Below are 27873 nucleotides of genomic sequence, written 5' to 3' on the forward strand. Positions count from 1 at the left end.
TTCTTGGACAGTCCTGCCTCCTGTGATTGTGAGGCAGTGTGAGGAGACAGAGTGGAGGTTTGCCTCCACCCATTCTTTCTGCCTGAGGGGCTGGGTTTGGGCATGAGAGCTGCCGTTTTAAAACTGCTGCCCACGTAGCTCAGTCTCGGCTAGGGCTGGGGAGGCCAAGACCACAGGTGCCAGTTTGTACAGAGCACTCCGTCTGCCACCACCCCCAGCTCCCCCAGACCCACAAACCTGGAGGAGGCTGTGGTCAGACCTGGGCTGGCCCATCCCTTCAGAAGGGTGCTGGGCTCAGAATTGGAGGCTGGGTTTGTGGCCACCAGTGTAGTCTCCCCTTTCCTGCAGGGGAGACATCCCGAGACCCCCAGTGGGTGCCTGAAACTGCAGATAGTACCAAACTCTATACATATTATGCTTTTTCCTATGTATTCATAGCTATGTTACGTTTAGTTTATAAATTAGGCCCAGTAAGAGATTAACAACAATAACTAATAATAAAATAGAACAAATGCAATATACTGTGATCAAAGTTACATGAATGTGGTCTTTCTCTCTCGTTCTCAAAATATCTTACTGTACTGTGCTCACCCTTCTTGTGGCGACGTGAGCCGATAAAATGCCCATGTGATGGGGTGAGGGAGGTGAGTGACGAGTGACATGGGCACTGTGATGTAGGGTCGGCTGCTGTCAACCCAATCTATGTCAGAAAGAGTATCATCCGATTTGGGTGATCCTGGATCATCGAGCCATGGAGATGCTGACTGTTGGGTGTCAGAAGTGGATGGTGTCCGTGACGACCGGACAGGGAGCTGCACTGTGTGGACACGCTGGACCAAAGGGAGGACTCGTGTCCTGAGTAGGACAGAGTGGAGTGTGGGATGGCTCGTGATCAGAACAGCATGCAGTTTAAAACCTATGTATTGTGTATGTCTCGAATTCTCCACTTAATATTTTTGGATTGCGGTCGGCTGCAGGTAACTGAAATCGTGGAAAGGAAAGCTGCAGATAAGGGGGGACTACTGCACCTTGTTGTAGGTGTGGGGGCGCTCTGGAGCCAGACTGCCTGAGGTTGGACCCCAGGAACCCTGAGATCTGAATCCTCATTAGCTGTGTGACCTCAGGTCAGCACGATGTCTCTGTGCCTCTGTTTCCCTTTATGTAAAGTGGGGATAATGATAACAGCTGCCTGTATCAGGCCATTTAGTGTTACTAAAAAGGAATACCTGAGGCTGGGTAATTTATAAAGAAAAAAGGTTTATTTGGCCCATGATTCTGACGTCTGGAAAAATTCAAGATTGGGTGAGGGCCTCAGGTGGAAGGTGAGGGGTAGCCGGAGTGTGCAGAGACGGCGAGAGAGAGGAAGAAGAGGGAAGAAGGAGGTGCCAGGCTCTCCTTAAGGACCAGCTCTGGTGGGAACTGACAGAGTGGGAACGCCCTCATTGTCGCGGGAGGGCACCAAGACATGCAGGAAGGATCCGCCCCTACGACCCAAACACCTCCCGTGAGGCTCCACCTCCAACCCTGGGGATCACGTTTCAACCTAAGACTTTAGAAGGGACAAACATCCAAACTGTGGCACACCACCTCACAGGCTGTTGTGACGATTAAGCAGGTTAATGTTAATACACATAAAGGGCTGGCACAGGGGAGTGAGGCTTTATATCGTCTTTCGGGGACAGAAAGGTGGTGGGTCAGTCGTGTAGGCACTCAGCCTGTTTATCCTCCAAGAAGGGATTAGATGTGCAACAAATTTACTGGGGACAATTCCTAGGAGAGGAGGTGGGAAGGACACTGGGGAGGCTGGGGTGTCTGACCTTGAGTGAAGAGAGGGAAGGACGAAGGTTGGGAGGAAGCCCCTGGACTTCAGTGCAGTCCTAGGAGACTTCAGCAAGGCTAGTGGGGAGTCCTCGTGCCAGACTCACTAGCAGGCGCGTCTCCTGTCTCGGTCAGCCTGCGGGCGCCGTGCTGCCAGATTTCGGACCTCAGTTACTTCCAGGGAGCTGAGGTTGGAGACTGAGAGGCGCGGCTCATGGCCGCCACACACCCGTTGGAAGGGCACAATAATACCTGCCCAAGAGGGTTGTCATGAGCCGGGCAGCTTAAAGTTCTTTGAAAAGGTTAAAGCAAGCGTGTTATTATTCCAGGAACCCTGGGGCTGTGGGTGCGAGTTCTGGGGACTTCTTTGAAACTGTCTGTCTGGATTTGGGTGCGGCTGGAACTTCCCTTGCTGGGGTCCTCCCCCACCCCCGGCTTTGGCCCTGTCTCCCTCCCTGACTCCTGGAAGGCTCAGTGGGAACCCCTCCTTTCTCCCAGCCGCTGGGCCTGCCCAGGCCTCTTGAGGAACCGTAAATGCTACGTAGAGCAACAGCGGATCTGGGAAGGCCGTGGCTGGGTCTAGACCAAAGGTGGCTGAGACTGCAGGGAAAGGTGTGACAGTGAGTCACCCTGGCTCCCCTGGGGAAACCACCTCCCAGGACAGCTGCCTATTGTGGCTCCTGCCCAGACCTGTCACACTGCTTTGCAAAACAGCTCCCCACCCCCCTTCCCTTGGCTGGTGGAAAAGGAAGGGTGGGAGCCATGGCGTGAGCTTGACACGGGGGAACAACACAGGCTGCGGCCAGCCGCTGCGTCCTGGAGGGGTCCTCAAAGCTTTCTCCCCTCGCTTCCCCACCCCAGGGTGGGTTCTCTTCTCCTGGCCTCACCTGTGCTCTCTCAGCCTCCTCTGTCCTCTTCTCTTCCAGGCTGGGCAACAACCACATCACGTCTGCGGGGGCCCGGACGCTGGCAGAGGGGCTCCGAGGCAATGCCTCCCTGCAGTTCCTGGGGTAGGTTGCACTTCACAGCCTCCCTCTTGATCTACACGGAGGGGGTGGAGACTTTTGAGGATTTAGGAGCTTGTGAAACTCTTCAGTCAGGAGGCCCCAGAGGTGGCCTAGGTGACAGTGGGGAAGGTGAGCCAGGGAGAGAGTGGGTGGCCCTTGGCTGCCTCACACTTGCTTCTGCACCTGAAAAACAGGAAGTTCAGGATGGCAGGGCGGGGGAGGGCAGTGCCCCTGAACTGGTGACAGGAAGCCTCTGGTCCTGGGGGTGCTTAGGGCTGTGCTGTGGCTGCACACTGAAACCACGGGGAGCTTCTGAAGAAGGCCGTTGCCTAGGCCCCACCCAGACTAATGAAGTGAAAATATCTAGGTGCAGAGTCCAGATGTCAGTCATTTTAAAAAGCTCCCCCGGGCATATGCAGCCAGGGGTGAGAACCACTGACCTAAGAAAGAGAAGGAAATGGGGATGGGAGCCCCTAGGACAGGCGGGGGCTGTTCTCCACACTGCAGGGTCCCAGAGTGGGCTGCCTGTGTTTGCTGTGTAGAGCGACTGCCACCCAGGGTTGCACTGTCCCCAGCAGCCGCTCTCCTATCCTGTCATGCCCTGTTGTGAACTGGGGTCCATTTGACAAGAACTGGGGGTTTTAGAACCTGAGACTGTAGGAAGAGAGAATAACCTTAGGATCCAGATGCTACAACCCATTTCATGGGCGAGCAAGCTGCCCACAAGCTCAGTTTGAGCCAGGAACGGGCCTGCGTTGCTCTAGAAAGCAGCACCTTTTTCATGCTGCGACCATAGCAGCAGAATGTAGAACAAGGAGGCCACGGACCCAGCAGGCTGTCTTCTGCCTAAGGTCACATCTGCCACATCTGGGCCATTTACTTCTCTTCCAACAAGTATTTCTTAGGGCACCTGTCTGGGTCAGGCTCTGTGCTAAAACCCCCAACACTATCAAATGATACAAACTATTCTGTAACTTGCTTTATTTTATTTTATTTTATTTTATTTTATTTTATTTTATTTTTTGCTTCATAATATAGGAATTTTTTCAGGTCATCATGATCTCATGTTTAAAAGAAGAACTGCAAAATATTCCACTGGTTAGATATCCATAATCTATTTAACTGGTCACCTGTTGATACATGCTTAGGTTGTTTTCAAGTTTTTTGCTATTTACAACGTCCTATCCCAGAGCACAGAGCAGCATTGCTATATAGCCAGAGCTCAGTGAATATTCACCTAGTGAATGAAGGTGGAGTGAACGTCCTAGTCCAGCTGTCCTTGCTCCCTTGTGCACTTACATGTCCCGAGTAAGGCCCAGTGTGGACAGTGGCTGGGTCAGGTGGCATGAGCTGGGCTCTACCTTTTGAAAAGAGATGTTTCCAAATTACAGTGATTCAGAGAAGGATGACCCAGAAGGTAAAGGAGTTCAGTGCCATGAAGTATTGAGGGTGTTGAGAAGCAGCAAGAGATGAAGGGCTGGCTTGGGGGAGAAGTGCTGGACTCATCCTGAGTGGGCACTAGAGGGTAGCTAAGGACTTGTAGGTGGAAGTTACCAGGAAGCAGATCTGAACTCAATGTCAGGAAAAGTGTCACAACTGTGTAACTTGCTCTTGAGATTAAGTTCCCCTCCCTGAGGGTAAGGGTTAGGTGGGCTTCTACTATTCTACAAGTCTGTAATGTAAAGCAGCTGAAAACCCTGGGTGAAGTTTGGCCAACCCACCAAAAGATGGAGGCAGGTCTGTTTTGCTGGGTCTAGGTGCCCCGGTGAGAGCTCTCTGGAATTGGGTGGTCCTGCCCCTCTGGCTGGGGCTGCAGATATATTGGAACATGTCTAGAACACATATCAGGTACTAACACTGCCTGTTGACTCTCGTGGCCTTTTCAGGTTCTGGGGCAACAGAGTGGGCGATGAGGGGGCCCAGGCCCTGGCTGAAGCCCTAGGTGATCACCAGAGCTTGAAGTGGCTCAGGTAAGCTTCAGAGGCTGTCCAGTAGTTGTCACAGGGGGAGCCAGGTGAAGGGAGAGTGGCTTGGGCCAGTTTTAAAGGTCTTTGAACTTTATTTCTGCCTCCCTTTGTTAGGCAGTAGAGTAAAAAAGGAAGACAGACCACTGGATTAGGAATCAGGACACTTGAATCTTTCTGGGTGACTTTGGAGATGTCCTTGCCTTCTCAAGGTCTTGATTGCCCATCTGTAAATTGAAGATCTTGGGCTGGATCAAGCAGCTTTTATCTTGAGGATCAACTCCAGTCCATTGATAGTAGCTGCCCAGTGCTGCATGTTGAGAAGGATTCCAAGGCTGCTCCTGGGCTTGTAGAACACTGTAATCAACTGGTGATGTCTAGGTCAGGCACAGTGCTCACACCTGCAACCCTAGCATTCTGGGAGGCCAAGGTGGGTGGATTGCTTGAGGCCAGAAATTCAAGACCAGTCTGGGAAACATAGACCAGCCATCTCTACAAAAACTCAAAAAAAAAAAAAAAAAAAAAAGCCAGTGTGGTGGCGCATGCCTGTGGTCACAGCTACTTGGGAGGCTAAAGGTGACAGGATCGCTTGAGCATAGGAGTTTGAGGTTGCAGTGAGCTAGGACGATGCCACTGCACTCTACCCATGTGACAGAGTAAGATTCTGACTCAGAAAAAAAAAATTAGTGATGGCTGAAAAAGATGTACAGAAAGAGCACTGTCATCAGTTAGCGATGTCTGAAATGGAACAGGCTAGAAGAGTGCCATGTATCTGCTCTTCACGTTAGCTTGTCTCTGAGGACCTTCCCTGCTCTGACATGCTTTTGTCCCGTGATTACATCCAGCCTGGTGGGGAACAATATTGGCAGTGCGGGTGCCCGAGCCCTGGCACGGATGCTGGAAAAGAACTCCGCACTGGAAGAACTCTGGTGAGTCTGGGGGCTTCCTTGCTCCGGGTGGCAGATAACGGCCCTTCTTGATTCCCTGGCCTCAGCCACAGGAGTAGCTGCGTGGATGAGACAAAGGTGGATGCCTGAACGATCAGCTGATCGTGTTTGTCGTTACGTGTACTAAGTGGCATGAAGCTTACAGAGCATGGCGTATGGCCGCTATTTCTTTTTATCTAACTAAATGATTTGGCCTACTGCTTTGTTTAGTGCTTCCCCATGGCATAATGGTTAAGGACACAGACTCTGGAATCAAGCAGGCTGTGATCGTAGGCAGGTTAAATAACAATCTCTGAATCGTAGGTTTCACACCTGTAAAATGAAGGTAAGAATGATTCCAACTACAAAAGATTTTTGTGAGAACTGAATAAGGTAATACCTGTGAAGAGTGTAATATAGTGCCCAGCATACGTATGAATGGTCTCCATAGACGTTAAATTGTAACAGTGGCAGGGTTACTACTACTATTAGTGCTGCTTCTGCTGCTGCTACTACAACTACTGCTAGTACTATGACTGCTACTACTAATAAAGTTTGTTATTTCAAAGTGAATTTGAGTTCCTAAGAATGTTGGGTATTAGAGTCAGGGATCACTGTGGAAGGTCAAATGGAGTTTGGGGTAATTGAAAGGTGAACCATCAATCATGCTTGTATGTTGACCTGAAGCTCATTCCAAGTTTTCCATCCTTTAGATGCTACTAGTACAGTCTTCTGACATGTCTGGGCAGTTCCAGATTACAGCAGGGAGATAAAGTGCTGAATGGCTGATTTTTCCAAGGGGCAGAAAAGCACTGAAACATATGGGCATTACCACAGACAGGCACTGTGGACGGGCCTTGGGTGTGGAGGACCCACTAGCTCTACTCAGGTACCATTGATTATGTCCTGGTTGGATTTGGCCACTTGAAATTTCTCAGCAGAGGAGCACTTCACTGTGAGGGCATTAGACATGACCACTGTTACAAGAAAAACTTTAGACACATGAAATTCAGCAGAGTTGGTTTGAGCGTGGAGTGATTCATGAATCGGGCAGCACTCAGAACCAGCAGAGATTCGGAGAGCTCCACTCAGCAACATGGGCAGGCGGTATTTATAGACAGAAAAAAGAACTGCTGTACACAAACAGCTGGACGGGGTACAGCCGGGCATTTGCCTTACCTGGTCATGGTGTGATGAGGCATTTGCCTTATATGGACACAGTCTGACACTTGGCAGCCTGTGATTGGCTGAAGCCCGGTTGCTGTGATTGGCTGAGACCCAGCTATTTATTATAAGGCTGTATTCTTAAATTAGGTTGCAGTTTGTTTACATGCTAAGTTAGGTTGCAGTTTGCCACATAGGAACTCAGAGTATGGAGGCAGCCTCAGGCCAAGTTAGTTTAATTGAACACTACGTTAGGCTGCAGGTGATAGAAAACCTCCATCTCCAGAGGCTCAAACCAGGAAAGGGTTTATTTTTCAGGGACAAGGAAGTCTGGAGGTGGGCAGTGTGGGGCTGGTATGCTGGCTGCAGGAGGCCAGCAGTGGCCTTGACTGTCTCTTTCTCTTTCTGCTCCACCATCCTCAGCCTGTGGCTTCATCCCGTGGTCGGTTGCTTCGTGATTGCAGGGTGCTGCCACACCCGCAGCACTGCTCAGGTGTTCCGGGATTCAGTCTGTGTACCCGGGAAGGGCAAAAGGCACTGGCAGCTGGGCTTCTCTCCTTTAAAAAGTATTCTCGGAAGCCCCACCTGTCAACGTCCCCTGTGTATCTGTGGCCAGGTGTTTGTCACTTGCCAACTCTGGCTGCAGGGGAGAGTGGGGAAGGCAGTTTTCTCACCAAGCACATGGTTGCCCCTAACGAAATGAGGCTCCTACTCATGAAGAAGGAAGGGAAATGGATTTGGGTAGCTGGGGCATGAGGGGGCGTATTAGGGAGAAGAACCCTGGAGTGAATTCCCATGTAAGAAAGATGTCCCTGGAACTTGGTCTGTTCTTACTTTTTCCGTAAGTTTGGATTTTCTAAATGGGGGGCACATGGGTTGACCTTTATTGGCATCAATGTCATAGTAAACGTCATCATATCAACTGGATTTTCTCTCTCGTTCCTGCCAGCCTGGAGGAGAACCATCTCCAGGATGAAGGTGCGTGTTCTCTCGCGGAAGGACTGAAGAGAAATTCCAGGCTGAAAGTCCTGAAGTAAGGAGGCTGCGAGCAGGAGGCGGGACGGCAGTGGCTGGCCTGGGGAAGGGCGTTTCCGCGTCGGAGATTTGGGCAGCTTCCCGGCCGGGGTAACTCGCACGAGCTGGCCTGGCAGAAAACAGCTCGTCTTGGTCTGGGTAGACAAGGATGCCAGGGCAGGTTGTTTGCCTGGGAGGTGGTCCCAGCAAACAGCGGGGGGGAGAGTAGCGAAGTGAGGCAGGGAAGGGAGGTTCCTGAGCCAGCTGTCACTGCGGAAGCTGAGCTCGGTACTGTTGGGAGTACCGAGAGCCAGCACGGGGCGCACCTGGTTATCTCCCCGCCCAAGGGGCAAGGAGGTGGGTGCTCATCACATGCTGAGTTGTGCCTGAGTGTCCTCCGGCTCACCCCTGCCCGGCTCAGCCTGCTCCCGGGTCAGGAGAGTGGCCTCAGGCAGAGTATGGCAGGTCTTCCCAGCAAACAGGGGACGGGAGAGGGCGGCGGCACTGTGGCTTCCTGAGATGCAGACCCAGGGGGCAGGGACTCATGCCACAAGCAGATGGACGGTGGATGTGAACAGAAGTCCAACTAGTGACCATCGTGAGCTTGTGTCAGTGCTCTCTGAGGCTGGCGCCAAAGTCTCATCTCACAGGGAACTCAGGGAACCGCTGGGTGGCTCCTTTTGTTAGAGGAAGGTGGCATCTCCCCTGACAAACGTGGCCCGAGGGAAACACTTGCCTTTAGAGACAGACCGACTGTTGCTGTGAGCGTCAGCTTTGCTGCCGGACTGCCATCCGCTCTGGCCATGCTTGTTCGCGTTGCTCTGCGGGGCTGGGAAGTTGCCGACTGTGTGGGGAAGATGCTTCCGCTGGTCGCTTGGGTGGGAGTGGGCTGGAGGTTGGGGTGAAGCCTGGATTTGGGTGGGCCTGATGCTGGCTTTGCGTGCGGGGGGCCTTCGGTCCATTATTGACCAGGTATGGACGTGGTGAGTTTGCCTTTCCTCGTTGTCACAGACTCACCCCACTCGACCCCAGCAGGTGCCAAGCAATGGCACTGGGGTTGTCCCATGCCATCTTGTCATCAGCCTTATTATTCAGCATCCTGAACTGTATCATCCCCCACAAAAACTGAAGTTCTGATATATCTTTAAAAAGAGAGAGAAAGGGAGAGAGATGCCTGCATTTTCTTTTTCCAGGCTTAGACTTGGTTAGGAGTCCGGGCTCTAGGGCCAGACGGTCTGGGTCTGCTCCCCAGCTCCACCCCTACCAGCCGTTTCTCCCTGGGCCTCAGTTGCCTGCAGCGTAAATGGAGTTGATACTTGGACCTTCCTCATAAGGTTGTGAACATTTACTGATAGAATGTAGGTAACCAACTGGCACCTAGTAAAAGCTCAACAGATACTGGCTATTATTAGTAGCAATGCCTTAGGGTCAACTTGTAAGAAGTTCCTAAAATTGTTGGGGAGGGAGAAGACAAGGAGAGGACACAAGGAGAAGGCACAGCTGTAAGCAAAGGAGCACCTTGGGGACACGTGGCTCTTCCCTCGCTCTCCCTGACCCTGTCCCATCTCCCCTCCCCATTTCCAACCACCTCATACTCTCTCTAATCTATGTCCCCATGCCCTCAAAGCCCCGCAGATGGAATATCACTGTCCCCTGGTTATTCCCCATCAGTGCTACTGTGTTTTAGACATGCAGAGCATGGGGAGTCTTCCCAGAAGCAGGGGCAGGGGGAGGAGAGGGGAGGCACTGTGGCTTCCTCTGGTGGCAGACCTGCGCCGTGAGGAGATGGATGGCAGATGTGAACAGCAGCCTGCCTAGTGGCCAAAACAGGTTTGATTCTCATACTCCACGAGGTGGATACTCTTTGGGACCCGTTTTACCCACGAGGAAATTGAGACTAATTTGCTTGAGATCAGAAAGGAAGTGGTGTAGGTTGGATTTGAACCCACAAAGTTTGGCACTGAAATGTGGGCATTTAACCACTATGCTATAGCACCTTTCTAAGGAAGGGGCTACTTAATTAGGTAAACTAATCTGAATGGAAGAGAAAAGGGTGCATTTCGCTTACAGCATTACAACTTTGCTGATGAGCTTGTTGGGAATCTCAGACAGGAGAGGGGCGGGTCTCGGGGACTGACGGCTCCAGCAGGCTGGCTCCTGAAGCCCCCTTTACCTGGATGGTAAAGAGGAAAACCAAGAACCCCTGAAGCTCACCAGTCCATTTGCTTTCCAGGCTGTCCAACAACTGCATCACCTCCCTGGGGGCAGAAGCCCTTCTGCAGGCCCTGGCAAGGAATGACACCATCCTGGAAGTCTGGTAAGGCCCCTGGGCAGGCGAGTTTCACCTCTGAGAGCCTCAGTTTTCCTGCCCGTCAAAGCGGGTGAGGGGAGAGAGGAACGTCAGAACGTCAAAGATCCCTTCCGATTCTGACATTCAGTGTCATGCTGCACGTGGTGGCTCTAGTTCTCTGTCTGGGAAGGAAGACTTCACACCTTCACGCACGGAGCGATGCTTTCATTTTAAAATCTTGACTGTTTATTCAAAAACTTCTCTATTCTAAGTAACAGAGTAGGAATGGGGGTGTGGTTGAAGAATGAAAACAAGGGGGAAGAACCCAGCTGCGCCATCACAGGTCCCGGGTGCTGTGTCGGACCCTCTGCAGCTCTGGAGGGAGGTCACACGCGTGGGGACTCCTGCACAGTGTGGCCAAGTCTGTATGATTAAAGCCACAGTCCTTTCTGTATGTGAAAAAAGCATTGAGTCATTGCCTCCAAGTTGGTCCTCCTTGTTTCCAGGTATTTGTTTGTCACTCGGATGATGAATAGAAAAGTGTCCCCTGGTCTAACATGCTATGTGTGAATGTTACTGAATATATTCCAGGCACTGGGCTAGATACTAGTATTTAAAAACTAGGAGATTTCCTATAAAATTCTATATTTCAGGGTTTTCTCAAAAGAGCTGGCGACTCTGGACCCCCATTCACAACGCTAGTAATTAACCAGAGGAGAGGAAGGGGCAGAGCCACCAAGCCACAGCCTTTGACCAGTCCCTTTAGATCCTCACCCCTGCAAGCTTGTGACCCCTGCTTTAAATATGTAGGCCTTGTCCCTCTCTCAACAGGCACATCAAGGCAGCGCAAATGTAGATATCAAATGACAAAGTTAAAAACAAAAACTTCAAAAATCTGTCCTGTGATAGATTTTTTTCCTTTTGTATGATCATATCATCCCTGTAGCCTGCGAGGTCGCCAGGTTCTGGGTAAAGTGTGGGTTCTTTTTTGTTTTTGAAACCATTGAACAGGCCTAAAAAATGTCACATTCTGTGTCCAGGGAGCAAACCAGCATCGGGTTGATATTTTAAGGGTTCTGATGTTGTCTGCTGCCTGGGAGGGCACCAGGACTTGCTCATTGCATTCTTGGCAGATTCTGTTGTTGCCTTAAAAAGAATCCCCGGCCTTGGGGAGTCTGTGGCCGGCTGGGTCCAGGCCTGTGGACTGTCGCCCTGCAGAGTCACGGAGCTGTGTTCATCATGCAGAATGATTCATGAGCTGCCCTGGTTGACAGAGGGTAAAAACAGCACAGATGTCCCTCCCAGGAGCGCTGCATCGGGGCCGCAGGGTCAGCCCGTCCCAGGCATGGGTTGAAAAAGTGGCAGCTTCCGTTTGAAAGCACTGCTCTAATTTTGTCCTCACTCAGCCCTCTCTTCACTTGATCTCCTTTAGGCTCCGAGGGAACACTTTCTCTCAGGAGGAAACTGAGACGCTCAGCCACAGGGACGGCAGACTCTTGCTTTGATGTCTCCAGGCGCATGTTCATCTCAGTTTGTTTGTGAGCAAGCCGTGGGTTTGGGCCCCAGAAGCTGGATGACATCTGACAGCAGCCTGTTCAGATCGGGCCCCCTCCTGCCCAGGGCTGAATTCGTGTTCTGGGAACACACCAGGTCACCCTTATTCTGGCAGAGGAAGGAGCATCAGTGCCCTCCAGAATAGACTTTTCCCAAGCCTACTTTTGCCATCAACGTCTTCCCAAGATTCAGTCCTGGGATGTACAAGAGGAGCAGCCCCTCTCTGTAGCAGGGGCCAGCCTCCCACTGATCCTCCAGGGTTCTGCTCTGGGCTAGTGGGGCGCATGGACGTGCCTGCTAACTGAGTGTCTCTTGGTGTAGAGACCTGGCCTTGCATGAAAGACCCCTCCTATTCCTCAGAAGAGAGGGGTATTCAGGCAGCATCTTTCTACCACATCGACCCCTGGACCATCCATCCTGGCCATTCCCCACCTCTGGTTCCTCCACTCATCCCAGTCCTGTACATGCTCCTTCCTTTGAGGCCGAGACACAGAATGTCAGTGATCTCAGCTTTCATATTTCACTTACACACCCTCGACCCTGGCACCCGGGGTAGGAAGGGCTGCAACTTAGCCTATTCTCCTTTCTGGTGCTTAAGACATCCTTGGAAGGGGGACATGTGACAGCCATTTGTTCCCCAAAACATTCTGGATTTGCAAGAAAAACATGACCACACTCCAGCTGGTATCACACGTGGACTTTTATTTCCAGTGAAATCAATTACTCTTCAGTTAAGCCTTTGGAAACGGCCCCACTTAAAAAAGCTCCAAATGCAGCTTTTTAAAATTAATCTGGGCCAGAATTTCAAACGGTCCCCTAGGCTGCTGGTAGATGCCTGTGAGCTGACCTCTGACAACAGACTTCTGAAATATATCCGTAAGAGACAGTTCCATTTTATTTGTGCCAGAATACTTTAGGTTATACAGCTATGGATTGAAAGTTTACAAGGGCAAAATCAGGCTCTTCCTTCTAAGCAAGTGTCTTTCTGGATTATTCAAAATGATGGATGCCGAAGCCTTTGTAAATTGTCAGGTGCTGTGCACATGTTATTATTTTCAACATTATTATGTGTGAAAACTGGTTAATATTTATAAACTGCTTTGTTTTATTCTCCCAAGTTTATACTTTTATAGGCAACGTGACCATGAACTTCATGCCGTAAATAATCACAGAGGAATAAATTATGGAGTCATCCATCGCTGCCCTCTTCATTGTGACCAAACATTTTTAAATATTCCTAAAAGTTGTCAAATTTTAAAGCACAGTTTTCTGCGTGAAGGGGGGAAAATGATGTGTTCAACCAGATAATTTAGGGCTTAAGGCAAGAGCAATTCTTAGTAATAACCTGGCAATCAAAACACATTTGGCTTCAGCTTAGAAAAGTCTAACCCAGCGTGAAGTTTCAGGTTGTGCAGGAGCCTCCTGGTGCCCAGCCTGAAAAACCGCAGCACATGTGACAAGGCCCCTCCGCCTCCCTCAGTCCTCTCCAAGTGGCTCCAGGAGTCTTTAACGGGAGAGAAGCGGAGAGGCTCTCCGCAGCCAGCGGTCTCCCGTGCGGGCCTTGTATCGCAATAATTCGTAGCTGCATTTAATGAGCAAGGACTCAGGTGGCAGCTCTCCAAAGTGAAATCCCACTTCCTTGAAAGGTTTTGTGTGTGTCGGGCCCCCCAGTGCCGCGGCATCTCGCTGGCACTCCTGCGTCGGAGCGTGTCTGTGGGTTCTCTCTGTCGTTGGTGCTCTGTTCTGCGCAGACCGCTGTTTCTGGGACAGAAGGTTGGGAGCAAGATGGAGAGGGGTCTGCTTTCTCCAGGGGCAAACACAGCCGCCCATTTGCATAGCACCATACTGGGTTATAAATTCATCTTCCTTAAATTCATTCAGCAATGATGAACCAGTTATGTTAGGAAAATCAGTGGATGGACAAGACAGATGCTGTCCCTGTCCTCCAGGCACTTAGGTCAGGGTGGAGGGAGAGGCTGGCAGAAAACAAGTAAACTGAAAAATACCTAAAATAAGGTCTTCAGACTGTTGAGGGTTGGTCCTCAACAGGTTCTCTGAGGAGGTGCCAGGTAAGCTGCGTCCCCAAGGATGAGAAGAGGCTGGCCATGTGTAGAGTGAGGGGGAAGAAGGAGCATTCCTGTCACCAGCAACAAGCTGCACAAAGACCCTCATGTAGGGAAGAGTTTGATGTGCATGGGAGGCTGAGTAACGGCCCCCACAGATACCCAGATCTTAATCCCTGTGACCTGTGAGTGTCGCCTTTGCGTGGCGAAAGGGACTTTGCAAATGAGATTAAGTTAAGGATCCTGAGCTGGGAAGATTACACTGGATTACACGGGTGGGCTCTAAATGCAATCACAGTGTCTTTACAAGAGAGAGGAAAGGGAAATGTGACACAGGAGAAGGCCATGGGACCACTAAAGCGAGACACTACACTGTAGGCTTTGAAGGTAAGAGAAGGGGCCGTGAGCCAAGGAATGCAGCTCTAGAAAGGGGAAAAGGCAAGGAAACAGATTCTCCCCTAGAAGCTCTGGAGGAAGCACAGCCCTGCCTGCCTTGGTTCCAGTCCATTTGGGACTTTTGGCATCCAGGACCGTAAGAGAATAATTCATGTCATTTCCTATAGCAGCCATAGGAAACTTAATAAAGTATGTTTTGGGCAAACTAAGGGAAGGGTGTCACTAGATGGGTTTCCAGAGCTAGGTAGGAGCAGCTCAGGAAGGGCCTAGATGGCCATGGTGGGGTTTGGTCTTGATCTTAGAATAACGGCCAGCCATCGGAGAGGTCTAAGCAGGGGAGATGCAACACAGTTTACGGTTAAAGAAGATCTCCATGGCTGGCGGATGGAGATGGGGCTGGAGTACACAGGGTGAGGGTGGGAGGAAGTGGAGAGACCACCCAGGAGCTGCTGCAGGTGAGAGGCAGTTGGCAGTGGAGGGGAAAGAAGGTGGATTCCAGAGAGATCCTGGAGGTGGATTCCCAAGGACTTGCAGATGCACTGGATGAGAGGGATGAGGGGAAGGGAAAAACCCAGGATGACTCATAGACTTGGGACTTGATTGACTGGGGCACAAGTGTGGAAGAGGGGAGAATTCTGTTTTGGATTGTCAAGTTCAAGACACCTAAATGGAGAAGTCAAGTGGAGACGTTAAGTGGTGGTAGCAGTTTGGAGCCCATGGGCGAGGTCATGGCCAGAGATAACAGCATGGGCAGCGTCCTCCACATCGAACTGAGAATGGGGCCCTCCAGCCTGGATGATATAACCCAGGGAGCGATTACAGAGAAAGAAGAGGTCAAAGGGCCCAGGTGAGGGTACTGAGATCTTGGTATGTGATAACTGACAGAGCTCAGAGTAGGAGAAATTTCCTAACTTTCAAAAGTCCAGCAGATACCACCAAAAGCATTCCGGGCCTGGCAGGTAACTAGTAAACTGGGATTCTTGATTTTAAGATCCTCTGATAGGGAGGTCACCTGAAAGGTATGTATGTGCTCATGGCCAGTGGCTTATCCAGGAGCAGATTCCAGTTTTGTGGCTAAGAATACATAACTCTTATGCACAAAAAAACAAGGTATTAGAGCAGGAGAATTTTTAAAAGAGGCTCAGACTTTAATTATATTCACCATCATCCTGGGAGAAAAAAGATGCCAATCTGAGTGTCCTCCCCCAGCCATTGCACCAAAACAAGATGCTGAAATGAATACGCCCCACAGAAATGTGAGAGGTGGAATCATTTTCCAAGCGGGCTGAGTGGAGACTAGAGCTTCATTCTATTATTGTACCAGGACAACTCCAAGCCTCTCTCTTCACTCAGCTGATTGGTCCAGCCCAGTGGGTGAAGCACACACACAGGACAACACCCTGCTCCTGCCCTCGCAGGAGAGAATGCACAGCCCCGGGCCCTGGTGGTAGGTTACGGGTGAACAGGAAGGTCATGAAGGACGTTCCCCTGGAGAGGCTACAGCTGGACAGGCAGGCAATCCAAGATCTTTGGCTCGTGCCTCCCCGGGATACTTTTTTACTGCTCTAAATTTAATCCCAACCTATTGTCGTTTTCCGAACAATCCACAAATCCGTCCTGTAAGCATTACCCCTTCTCTAATCACTCATCCTGAAAATCCTTCCTCTTGGGAGCGCTACATTTCTGTTTTATTTGTAATAACTTCTTTATCACCATCTTCAGTTCCACATTCCTCTCTACCCCTCCTCGTCTGCTCTGCCTGTATCCCCAGAAAACAAGGGGGCCCTTTGGGACTCCGCTTGCCTAGATTACTGCATCGGCCCCCCGAACAGTGTCCCTGTTTTTGCCTTTGACTGAGAGCATGAGACTATTAAAATATAAGTCAGATAGGCCACTTCTCTGGTCTGAACCCACCAGGACTTCCTGTCTGGTGCATGGTGAAAGTCAAGGTCTCATGCTGACCTGACCCAGCCCTGTGTCTTCCTGGCTTCACCTTTGCCACTCACACCCCGTTCTCTGTGCTCCGACCTCACCAGCTACTTTGCTGTCCTTGATCAGGCCAAGCACATCACAGCTTCCGGATCTTTGCACCTGCCTATTCTCTCTTACAGGAACACTCTTGCCCTGGACAGTGGCAAGGTTTGCTTCCTCATTTCCTTCTGCACTTTGTCAAAATGCCACCTCTTCGAGGGAGTCCTTCTGTGAACAATCTACCTAAAACAGCAGTCCCCAGCCATTCCCTGCCCTCATTAATATTGTCTTCTTGGCATGCGCTACCTGAGACATGTTCGTTTCTTCCTTCTCCTGGCTTGTCAGCTGCAGGAGGACAGGGACCAAGCTCACTGTGGTGTCTTCAGAGTCTAGGAAGGTGCCTAGCCCATAGCAGGTGCTCAGTACACTTGACATTCATTTGGATGAAGAATCCACTCTACTTAAAGGGATTGGAAAATAGACACTGGGAAGACTATAAGAAAGAATCATCCTTTTCCTGACACCATTAGTGTCTCCTTCCTAAGGGAGGAGGGTTTCCTGAGACATGGGACCATTTCTAGTGCATCAACTGCGCCAAATAGGATCCAGATGTAGCACAAAGTTTCAATAAAGAGCATTAAGCCCTTTTACTCTGTGTGTGTTTTTAAAAATCAAACATAGAAATCACTTGTCATTGATACGAGCAAATGGCTCAAACAGGAGAGCATGGATTTATAGTTCAGCTGGATTAGTGTAAAGATGATTAAAGTAATCCCTTTTATCTTATCAAAAAGAGCTTTTAGGTGGCCAGAGTAAAAGCCCCTAGACAGAATGCTTTGTGTCACCTGGAGTTTCCCTTCCCTGAGAAGCCAGAACATCTCGGGCATGGAGGACTCTCAACTCATCATCCATTGACCAAAACCCTGTACTGGGTTCCGGTGGAGGAAGCGCTTGTACAGAAACATTGCTGGGGGTTACCCAGTCCGGTTAGCCTCGTCCCTTGGCTCTGTGCTCATTCTGAGCACCCATATTTACAGGGCTGGTGGGAAAGTGGCTGAGCCGTGGGAGGCTGGATGAACGACGGGAAGCTGCCATTCCTGAGACAGGGAGGAGGAAGGGTGGCAGGGTGGGGTAACAGGAGTTCCCTTTCGGCTGTGCTTGGTGGAGACACCGAGAAGGCGGTAGGGCATGGAATGAACAGCACACTTGGCGAGGCTGGAAGTAGGGAGTAGCCTGTGGTAGCTTGGGAAGCACGGGGCAGGGGCCAATCGCTAACCATGACCAGTGCTTCTGAGGTCTCCTTGTGGCCTGACCTAGGCCCCTACCAGGCTACCTGGAGCTTACCACCCCCTGCGGAGAGAGCCACATTCAGTTCAGTGGCTTGTTGGGTTCCTGCTGTGTGCAGTAAGAGAACTACACAGGACAGTTCAGAATCACAGTTAACTTCCCTGTAGAACCCTTCAAAGAGTTCCCATTGCTCTCGGGATGCAGACCAAGCCCTGGCCCCGGCTGCCAAGGTGCTTCTGTGCCCACACTTTCTGTGCTTTGCATTTCTCAGTTCCTGCAACAGGGCATGCACTTTCCGTTCCCTTTGTCTGGAAGGCTTGCTTCCTCTCACTGCCGCTGCTCGTTCTCTTCCTACCTTGCCTTAAAGGTGACTTCCTCACACAGGCCTTTCCGAATGCCCAACCACCCTTTAGGTGTGCACAGACCAAGTCTCCTCCTGAGGCTTACCATAGCCATAATTAAGTAAGTGATCATGCAATCAGTTGTTTTTGTGGGCCTTTCTTGCCACAGGCAGGGGTGGCATTTTGCTTGTACGCTGCTGTTTCCTGGTACCTGCCCAGTAACTCAACCACCAGTTACAGGAACCCAGGGCCAGGCTGGGTGGAACAGACTGTGGGGGTGCGGATTGACAGAGACAATCCGTGGGGGCTGGAGCCATCTACAAAGACCCCTGGACAAGGCGGGACTTTGGCTGGGCCCCACATGGAGGGAGGATTTGGAAGGCAGAGAGGGTGGGCATTTCAGTTGAAGGATCCATTTAAACAGGAGCAAAAGGAACTTGGCTTGGAATCAGGAAAATCAGGGTCTCAGCCCATCTGCTGGGTGACAGGAGGGAAGTTATTTTCCTTCTCTGGACCTTAATCTCTCATCTGTAAGATGAGAGGCTGGTTTATCAAAGACTGAAAGTAATAGCACCATGACACTAATTCCCCATCTCATGCCCTGGCAGACATCTGTCTTCCCTGTGAGCCTGAATACAGCTTCAGAATTATCTTTAACACAATGTTAGAGGCAGCCATTACCAATTGACAAGAGATGGCAACTGAGATAAATCTTGTTTGTCAGGCTTGGCTTGGATGAAGATCTCTTAGATGAAGTCAGGCCCTGACACTGTCTGATTCAGTGAATGTGTGACAGGAGGACAGAGGGAGGTATCTGACCACTGTTGGTGGAGAAGAAAGCTCTACTGAAGCAGAGAGCTCAGCAACGCCAGACATCATTATCAGAAAGGACATGAAAATGTTCCAGTCCAGGAGTGGCAAACTCAAACGCCTTTAGGGGCCAGTGGATAATGCAAATGAGAGAAGTCATTCAGGGGCTTAAAATAGGGAATGGTGGGGAGTGTGGCAAAATGGAAAAAGTGGGAGTCTTTGCCATGTCTAAAAGGCTTAAAATCTCTCTGCCACTCCATTTTCTTTTCTCCTTCCTCCTTTTTACATAAGGGTCAAGCAAAAACAGTTTTCAGGCTGAAATTTTCTCCCAGAGAGCCAGACTGTGACCTCTGAGTCCTGCTAGCTTTATTGGGGAATCCTGACCTGGAGGGGAATGGTGTAGACTAAGGCCACAATGCACCCAAGCCTGCTGGTTCCCATCTGATTGCTTCCTACTGCAATGTGGTCATAAAGCCTGGGAACAGGATAAGGATGGACTAAAGGAAGGACAGGAGTGGATTGTGGCTTAGGTTTTCAAAAGATGTCCATTTCATTTTGGGTGATTATGGCAAGGAAGAGGGGTGGCCTGTTTATCACTACTGCTATTCATGTGACTGCTTTTATGTATTCACTGGTTTAAATTCCCAGATCTTTAGAAACTGTCACTTTCCACTGGGGAAAGTTGTGTCATGATTAAACACACACACACACACATACACACACACACACACACCTCCTCCTTTCTCAGTATTAATCACCTTCTCCCATAATTAGTACTTAAAATGTCAAAGGAGAAGGAATTAATTAACAGGAGTATCCAGTGCAGCAAGGCTCTGGGACTGATTATAAAAAGCACTTTCTTAAATATTTTGAGCACTTTTGGGAATCAGAAGCCTCCCTTCTAATTGAAAGATCCTTAGGTACACCCCAAGTCCTGGCTGGTGGCCAGGGGTGCAGGGCCGACTGAGGGGGCGTGTGGAAATCCCTTCCTCACCACCCTTAGGAGTCCTCTTTCCGAACCGGGACAGGTGGCAACAGGTTCAGAAACAGCAGATGTCCCAGGCTGAATCTGAGGGGGAGAAAGATGTAACCTTTATTGAGCTTCTGTTGCGTGTCAGAAAGTTTAATCAGTTACTCCAATCCTGCCAGGCAAGTGACAACTATTATCTCCATTTCACAGATGAGGAAATTGAGGCTCAGGGTGGTTGTGACTTCCCCAGATCACGCGGCGTCTAAATGAAAGCACAAAAGATTCAAAGTTAGGTGTGATTCTGAAATTTTGCTCTTTCATGCAATCCTGGAATCCTATTCTCAGCTTTCTCCTGGACTGCTCGCCCACCCAGCCCCAAACCTTGGAGCCTACTGTTTTGACAGCTGAGGCAAGAGCCCAGACCCGGCATGGGAGGTGGAGCTGGGAGAAACACAGCGCCCCGCCCCGGCTCCAGTATCAGCCAATGGTGACGCGGCACCCACAGTCTTTCGCCCAATCAGCCTGAGCTCCCCGCCCCCATCCCGTTGTTCTCCGCCCCTCCCCTCTGCTTTCCCTTTGGCTCCACCGAGCTTGACAGAGCGGAAAGTCCCTTCAGCCGGCGCCGGGCCGGCAGCCATTGGAGGAAGGTCTGCCACAGGAAGGCCCAATCAGAGTGCGCGCAGGAATCCAGCTCGGGCTGCGATTGGTTAGCACGGCTGTTGCCCTCCGCCTCCGCTCCCTCCCTCTCCCCTGGGCTGTTCGGAGGCGGGGCAGGTGGGGGCGGGCCCAGGTAGCAGGTTCGGCTGCGCGGGGGCCGCGCGTCGGAGGTAAATACTAGGGCGGTGGGTGTGGGGCGCCGGGCCGGCCAGGACCGGGACTAGGGAGGCAGGGGTAGGGGCGACGCCCCGCCTCCTGAGGTGAGTGAGCGAGCGGGCGGCGAGCTGCGGGCGGCCGGGTCCCCTCGAGCGCCCCTCCCCGGCCTCAGGACGCCTCAGGCAGCCGCGGCAACCGTCGGGCCCTCGGCGCTGGCCCGTTACTTGTCCCGGCCCGAGCCGGCCAGGCCCGCGGTGTGCTGAGCCCGCTGACGTCAGCCTGGGCTTCCCCACCCCCGGACTTCCCCACCCCCCTGAGCCTTCCCGGGAGGGCTCCCGAGTCCTGGGAGACAGGTCGCCGCCGTCGGGACCCCGGGAGAAGAGAGGGCTTGGGGTGGGAGCAGCGCGGGACGCAGTCTCCCTTTTCCGTCCTCCATTTACAGTTGGGGAAACTGAGGCACGGGCCACTGGTTGGCTCCCGACTGCCCCAGTTGGCATCGAGAGCCCCGGGTTGTCATACCTCACGTCTGTGCCGTGGGGTGTATGGATCGTTCGGTTTGGGGGTGTTCGTGGCTCTCTTCCAGGAACAGCAGTCGGGGTTCTGGCCTGGTTAATGGCGTGTTCTGCTTTTTCTTTCAGTTTCTCTCTTTCCAGGGTGAAGATGCTTTTACACAACAATGGAGTTCTTCAGTTGAAAGGTGCGCCCTGTTGAGACAGGTATTCTCTTTCTTTTTGTTTTCCCTTCATATTAACCATCAGTGGGGAAATCACGAAATCTTGAAGGAAGATAATGTTCTTGAGTTTGGTGCACAGCTGGGTCAGCTGCCCGCTTATTCATGTACTTGGCATCTTTTTTATTCCACCCCTTGGCATTTGCATGTTTTAGGGTGGTTGTCATCTTCCAGCCACCAAGCCTGCGCAGGCTTCCAACTCCCCTCCCCCCCAGTCCCTGCCACCTTCCTCTCCCCAGTTTTCCCTGGAAAGTTATATCCTTACTTCAGCTAAGGAGCATTCCTACCTTGCTTTTGAATTCGGGCTAATTGGGATCGTAATAAGATTGTTCATTTTGCAATCATTGGCTCCCAGAGAAAACCCCGGCCTTGAAAGGGTGTTCATTAAGTGTTGGCTTTCTACACACCCCCTCATGCCTCAAGTAGACTGAATGGCCCTGAGAATTTAGCCTGCCATTTCCCACTGGGTAGTGGGTGGATTTGAACTAGAACAGTATTAGGAGAAAATGGTTTGTTGGAAATTCTTATTGAAGTTCATGTACTCTGAATGATGATAACACCCAGAACATTCTCTAATGTTCTGCTGCAAAATTTTATGGTATCCTTGCAAAGACGCCTTCCTTTGGGTAGTAACTTTTGTGAGGAGCTGATAAGGCCAAGGCACTTGTTATATAAAACAACAACAAACATGAAACAGTAATGATTTCTGTAGTCTGGCATGCCTAAACTATGGTTTTTGTTTGATTTAAGAGTCTTTAACACAAGAAGAGAGAAAGTAATTATACTGCTGATCAAACTATTAATATTTTGTTCCTGATTTTCACACTATTATCTTCAATTTGTTGGGGTTTTTTTTTTTTTTTTTTTTTTTGAGACAGAGTCTCACTCTGTCGCCCAGGCTAGAGTGCTGTGACGTCAGGCTAGCTCACAGCAACCTCAAACCCCTGGGCTCAAACAATCCTCCTACCTCAGCCTTCTGAGTACCTGGGACTACAGGCATGCACTACCATGCCTGGCTAATTTCTTCTATATATATTTTTAGTTGTCCATATAATTTCTTTCTATTTTTAGTAGAGACGGGGTCTCGCTCTTGCTTAGGCTCGTCTCGAACTCCTGAGCTCAAGCGATCCTCCCACCTCGGCCTCCCAAAGTGCTAGGATTACAGGCGTAAGTCACCGCACCTGGCCTTTTTTTTTTTTTTTTACAGTGGTTGTACAGAATTTATAAGCATCATACATGGTGGTGAGGTGCTAGGATGCTAGTTTCAAATGAACCTCAAAACAACTTGGTTTCGTAATTGTGAAATTTTCCTTTCTTATATGTGTAACAATGAAGTGGTGTAAAAATTGACTGTGACTTCCTTTATCCAGAGAATTAGTGAAGTTTTAGGCAAAAATCATTAAATACACCCAACTCATGAGTCTTTTTTTTTTCTCTCTCTCTTTTTAGAACCTGGAAGAAGCTTTTAATCACTTAGGGTGAGGAAATGGAATTTTGGCTTTCGCTGTCATCACTTCATTCATTTCTCATGTGTTGAATGCCTCCCATATGTCAGGCACTGGTTTAGGCACTGGGAATATAAAGGTGAAGGCCTTGGGGAGTTTACAGTTTGGAAGTGGAGGGGCTAGGTTTTACCTTAGTGTGACAGCGGTAGTTCTTGTTCTGATTTGCACATGAGATGTGGGAGCCAGACTTTGTTGTTTAACCTTATAAATCCCATTTGTTTTAGGGACTATGTACTTGTGTCACAAGTTAATCTATGAGGAACGTTAAAAGAGACTCAGTTTCTTTTCTGGTCATGGAATCCCTGTATTCCTATTCTTTAGCTTTCTTAAAATGGTAATCATTCTAGCTATCTAGAAGCTTTTGGAAAAAGGCCCCTGTGTCTTCTTTCTTTGGTGTTTATGCTGACCTTCCTACCTCTTTGCCATTTATAGTTAGGGGCAGAACTTAGTATTGTGATTTTTACTCTGATTGAGATGGCCTCCTGTGATTTTTAGAACAAGCAGGATATCTTAGCTTAGACACAAAAAGTTCTTGAATTAGATCTGTCTTTGTGAGATTCTTATGAACAGTATAACCTGATAATTTGAGAATCAAAATGACATTGTATCTTCTGGGTAAATTAACCATTGTCTATTTTCTGTAGCTACTAATGATGTTCACTTGTACTATATGTTGACTTTTAGAATGTGGTAATTCTGCTCTTTAATATTTTCATGTAAAACTTATTTCTTGATCATCTTCTTCCCATTGCATCCATGGAAAATTGATAAATATTTGTGCCTTCCAACCCTCATCTTGGTTTAATGACTTTATCTTAACACAATTGAATTCCGCTTTACTCAGAATCCAGACCATCATCAAGCTCAGATAACCAGATAATTTTCAACTCGGTGTTGAACTGTTCCCTCATCTTCAGTGTCCTCAAAAGAAACACCTTCAGTGTCCCTGAACCGTTCCCTCATCTTCAGTGTCCTCAAAAAAAAGGGCTTCCATTCAACATGGTTTTAGGGTTAAATATATTATTGTGCTTTAACTCTTTGGTAATCTTCATTCAGTACTTATTATCAGGATATTCATAATCTGTCAGTTATCCAGCCTGAAGATAGTATTTAGATGAGTCATTTGTGATATATTCACCCTCAGAGTGATCCCACCTGCAATGTAGTAAGAAAATACAAATGAAAATTTCTCCCTTCACACTGACCCCCCACTTGCCCTGCTGTGATTTTGAATTTGGCTGTGCTTCTCTTTCCTTGTGTTGTCTTACGGCTCCTGTGGCCTTTGTTAAAGGCAGAAGCAGAGTGAACGTGGGATGATTTGTCTTAAATTGTCTGTATTTTTCAGTGTTTAATGCCGTACTGAGAGCATAAAAATACCAAACCAACAAGCCAATCTTCCTGGTTGATAAAGAGCTCATTTACAATGTGATTTAAATCTTTCCCTCCCATTGTCTTGAGTCAGTTTTTACTGGTAGGATACTTAAGATGTTAACTATTGTGGTATCCCAGTGAAAGAAGAATGTTGGCATTATGTCATTTCTGCAGTGGGGAGAAATATGTATTAGCATATTTCTGTTGTAATACTGGTATTTTGAGAGTATTAATGATCATTAAATTTATCATCTGGTATATTTCTAGACTAGAGCCATAAACTTACCCATTCAATTTTCTCTATCAGTTGCAATGAAGACAATTAATTTTTAATATGATCATTTCAAACCTATTCTTAGTGTATTCTTTCTAAAAGAGAAAAGGCCACGTCCTTTTTATTTTGGATAATGCTTTTTAAATATTTTATAACTTTTGCTTTGGCTGTTCTAGTTGTCTAACATGACCCATCCTGTTACTGAGTCTAAGCTCATTCTCACTGTGCTAATGCAAGTTAGAAAAAAAAGTTACCACTCCTTGTGTTCACTTTAAAATATGATACTTGGAATCTGCTGTTTATTGCCCTCAACTGCTTAATAAACCAACTAGTTATATCAATTTTTGCTGTGGACCATCTCCCTTAAATGATTTTCAAAAAGCCATTTTGTAATCACATTTAAAATATAATGTCCTAATGCATTGCATATAGTAATTGAGTTTTGTCTGGATAATATTTTATTAGTACTAATGGTTTTTATTTTAAATTGTGACATGAATTGTTAAGCTAGAGAACCAATAAAGTAGGACTTGTTAGTATATACATAACTATTAAGATTCAAGGAAGTTTCTGATTTTAATATTTGAAGATATCATTTTTAGGAATTTTAAAAAAGAATTTCTTATCAAAATAGAATTGCTTTACCTTTTTAACAAAAATTTTGGCCAAAAAAATATTTAAATATATTTTAAAAAGAACCAAAACAACAGCTCACTTTTTTGGAAGTTGTCTTTTGATTATCTCAACTGTTTTGGAGTGACCAAACTATATCTATTCAATAAAGCCTATGTGTACTTTATTCCTGAAGACCCTGTCAAAATTAATGTATTTTGTATATTTGTTATTGCTGCTTTGTTTGTTTTTTCAAACACCCAAACATATTTCACCATCTGGCTTCTCAGAACTGATTAGAAACAGTGAGTTGGAAAGCAGCAAGACTGTGAAAGGAGTCAAATGCATACTGCAGGAAACCACAGCAAATGGCTGATTGCAAGGAGAAACTGTAGGTGACCTATAGAAAGCAGACACAGGTGCTCAGGATGCATAATGTAAAGTCTTTTCACAATGCAATAAAAAGCCTTGCGTATTGAAAGCCGTGCATACTTATATTACTAATGATAATTCAGTGATCCAGAAAAAAAATAAAGCCATTTCCTTGTTGCAAGTGTTGACATTTTAAAAGTATTTTAGTCAAAAATAACATTTCATATTGGTACTTTAAAGGAATAGAGCCAAACTGAGGGGTTGGGTAGCTGCTTGAGTATCCCTTGTAAGGGGTTCTGTTTATATGGTGCCAAGAGCGAGGTTTCCACAGGTGCCTTATGTAAGTGGCAAATATAAATTGATCCCATTCCTGTTGAAGTAGACAGTGCCCTCAAGTGGAATTAAAACAAACACATTACCAAAAAAAGGAGGAAAAAGAAAAGATAACTACTTCATGCTACCTTTGCCTTTGCCATTGCTAAATGTTGCAGATATTTCAATAATGTTGGTTTGAAAGAGTGCCAAACTCTTGGCCTGTCTTGAGTAACCCACATGTCTCATTTTAGCTTGTAGTGGGACAGACATGTAAAAAACTTTACCGTTATGGAATACCTCATTATCTAACCATGTTTTCTAAAAGGAATGTTACTTTGTGTATAGATTTGCCAGATTGTTTCATGATTAAGTTAAATGATTAAACTTAAAATTTGGTTCTTTAGTTTTAGGAGCTTTTAGATTTTAATTGCAAGAATCAAATAGGTAAATATGATAGTGCTATCAATTGCAGCCATTATCCAGAAAAATGGAAATGGATACCTCTATCTGAAAGAAGGATGAAATAAGTACTGTATTTAGAAACCAAATAGCCATATTCTTGTGACAGAAAATACATAGGAGCTATTGTCTTCAGCAAAATAATTAATTAAAATAAGAAAGTGAAGTCTCAATTTGAATTAATGAAACTGTAGTTTTTAACCATCAGTTTAAGTAGGGTTGAGAATGAAGCTACTTAATTATGAAAGATTATTATTATTGTAAAAATTTTAAATGAAAATTTGAAGCCAAAAAAATCATAAAAATAAGTCATCTTTTGTCTATTCTTTCCTCATATACATAGTTAAAATTGAGGTGTAAAAATACTTTATATTTGATACTATAATGCAATTATATCTTCTTGTTACATAGTCCTAGTTTTGATGTTACAAAATTGGTTTTTAAAACATCTTTAATCATATTGTATTTGTGATTGTGAGAAATGAAATGATAGCTATGATTAATGCGATTAACATTTGCCCATCTAAGGACAAAATGTACAGGATTAAGGAAATGAAATTGAGTCAGAGATAAAATGTTCCATCCATTGATGTTTTAATTCCATCAAAATATAGCATACAGATGAATTGTGGTTAAAGTTTCAGAATGTAATTTTATGATATTTTTATTGATAAAAAACGTTCAACATCATATGATGGGTCACTTTTTACTTAAACTATGTGGTTGAAAATGATAGCTTTTAGATAAACTATAAGTTTTATGTGTATTTTGTTCAAATACAGCAGCTTAGCCATTTAAGTTAGACAGGATGCATTAAGAATGCTACTTTTTAAAGTTTAAAAATGTCAATATGTATGTAAGGGTAACCTTTAAAATTTTTACTAGAATCTGATTTTACAATTTTCAGTGTCTTGGAAACAAACATTATTGTACTGTCTTTGAAGTTACTTTACAATAGGATTTCCTTAATTATGCACAGTTATCGTAGATAAAAGTAATATACTGTATGTCTTTTAGCCCTTTTGGATATTTTTGGTATTATTCTATTGTGTGTGTTTTTATGGGTCAAATGAGATTTTTTAAAGTTTTTAACCTTAATTTTAGGTCATGTAGAATGAAGTCTAAAGTTTATTTTTGCTTGTTCACCAGGCATTTTGATTTGCTGTCTTTTTACAGCATGGACACCAAATTGCTAAAAACATGCTTTGGGGAACTGCCAGTGAATTTATCTTTTGCGGTTTTACGACAAACTTATCAGTAGTTCCCTTTTTTTGAATTAATATTTTGAAGTTAATATCACAATGAGTTCAGGCTTATGGAGCCAAGAAAAAGTTTCTTCGCCCTACTGGGAAGAGCGGATTTTTTATTTGCTTCTTCAAGAATGCAGCGTTACAGACAAACAAACGCAAAAGCTCCTTAAAGTACCAAAGGGGAGTATAGGACAGTATATCCAAGATCGTTCTGTGGGGCATTCAAGGATTCCTTCTACAAAAGGCAAGAAAAATCAGATTGGATTAAAAATTCTAGAGCAACCTCATGCAGTTCTCTTTGTTGATGAAAAGGATGTTGTAGAAATAAATGAAAAATTCACAGAGTTGCTTTTGGCAATTACCAATTGTGAGGAGAGGTTCAGTCTGTTTAAAAACAGAAACAGACTAAGTAAAGGCCTCCAAATAGACGTGGGCTGCCCTGTGAAAGTACAGCTGAGATCTGGGGAAGAAAAATTTCCCGGAGTTGTGCGCTTCAGAGGACCCTTATTAGCAGAGAGGACGGTGTCGGGAATATTCTTTGGAGTAGAATTGCTGGTAAGTTTGATAAACCATTTTAGTGGGCTGTGTCTGTGTTTT

At 47.3% G+C, this 27873-nt stretch overlaps 2 protein-coding genes and 1 long non-coding RNA gene across 16 annotated transcripts in view; 2 read left to right on the plus strand and 1 right to left on the minus strand.

The window, feature by feature from the left end:
• Nucleotides 1-12931, plus strand: part of NOD2 (nucleotide binding oligomerization domain containing 2) — a 36042-nt gene extending 23111 nt beyond the window's left edge. For 2 of the 5 annotated variants that reach the window (XM_045533237.1, XM_045533234.1), the window contains exons 7-12: nucleotides 2745-2828; nucleotides 4712-4795; nucleotides 5635-5718; nucleotides 7829-7912; nucleotides 10127-10210; nucleotides 11616-12931. In XM_045533237.1, coding sequence (XP_045389193.1) covers nucleotides 2745-2828; nucleotides 4712-4795; nucleotides 5635-5718; nucleotides 7829-7912; nucleotides 10127-10210; nucleotides 11616-11688 — 493 coding nt within the window. In that variant the 3' untranslated portion in view covers nucleotides 11689-12931. Of the gene's footprint in view, nucleotides 1-977; nucleotides 1296-2744; nucleotides 2829-4711; nucleotides 4796-5634; nucleotides 5719-7828; nucleotides 8005-10126; nucleotides 10211-11615 lie in introns of those variants that run through there. The other 3 variants (XM_045533236.1, XR_006730338.1, XM_045533238.1) reach the window with 3 other exon arrangements.
• Nucleotides 1238-2968, minus strand: LOC123625038. The gene is made up of 2 exons (XR_006730339.1): nucleotides 2706-2968; nucleotides 1238-2070 (listed from the first exon to the last, which is right to left on the minus strand). It is a non-coding gene; the product is annotated as an uncharacterized LOC123625038 (long non-coding RNA).
• Nucleotides 12932-20329: 7398 nt separating the features above from the next.
• The window catches only part of CYLD (CYLD lysine 63 deubiquitinase), a 64983-nt gene continuing 57439 nt past the window's right edge, over nucleotides 20330-27873 (plus strand). The window contains exons 1-4 of one of the 10 annotated variants that reach the window (XM_045534053.1): nucleotides 20355-20402; nucleotides 21027-21104; nucleotides 22568-22596; nucleotides 27176-27831. In XM_045534053.1, the coding sequence (XP_045390009.1) occupies nucleotides 27328-27831 (504 nt within the window). In that variant the 5' untranslated portion in view covers nucleotides 20355-20402; nucleotides 21027-21104; nucleotides 22568-22596; nucleotides 27176-27327. The other 9 variants (XM_045534050.1, XM_045534052.1, XM_045534051.1 and 6 more) reach the window with 9 other exon arrangements.

This window comes from Lemur catta, chromosome 20 (genome assembly GCF_020740605.2).
Source record: "Lemur catta isolate mLemCat1 chromosome 20, mLemCat1.pri, whole genome shotgun sequence".
Lineage (NCBI taxonomy): Eukaryota > Metazoa > Chordata > Mammalia > Primates > Lemuridae > Lemur > Lemur catta.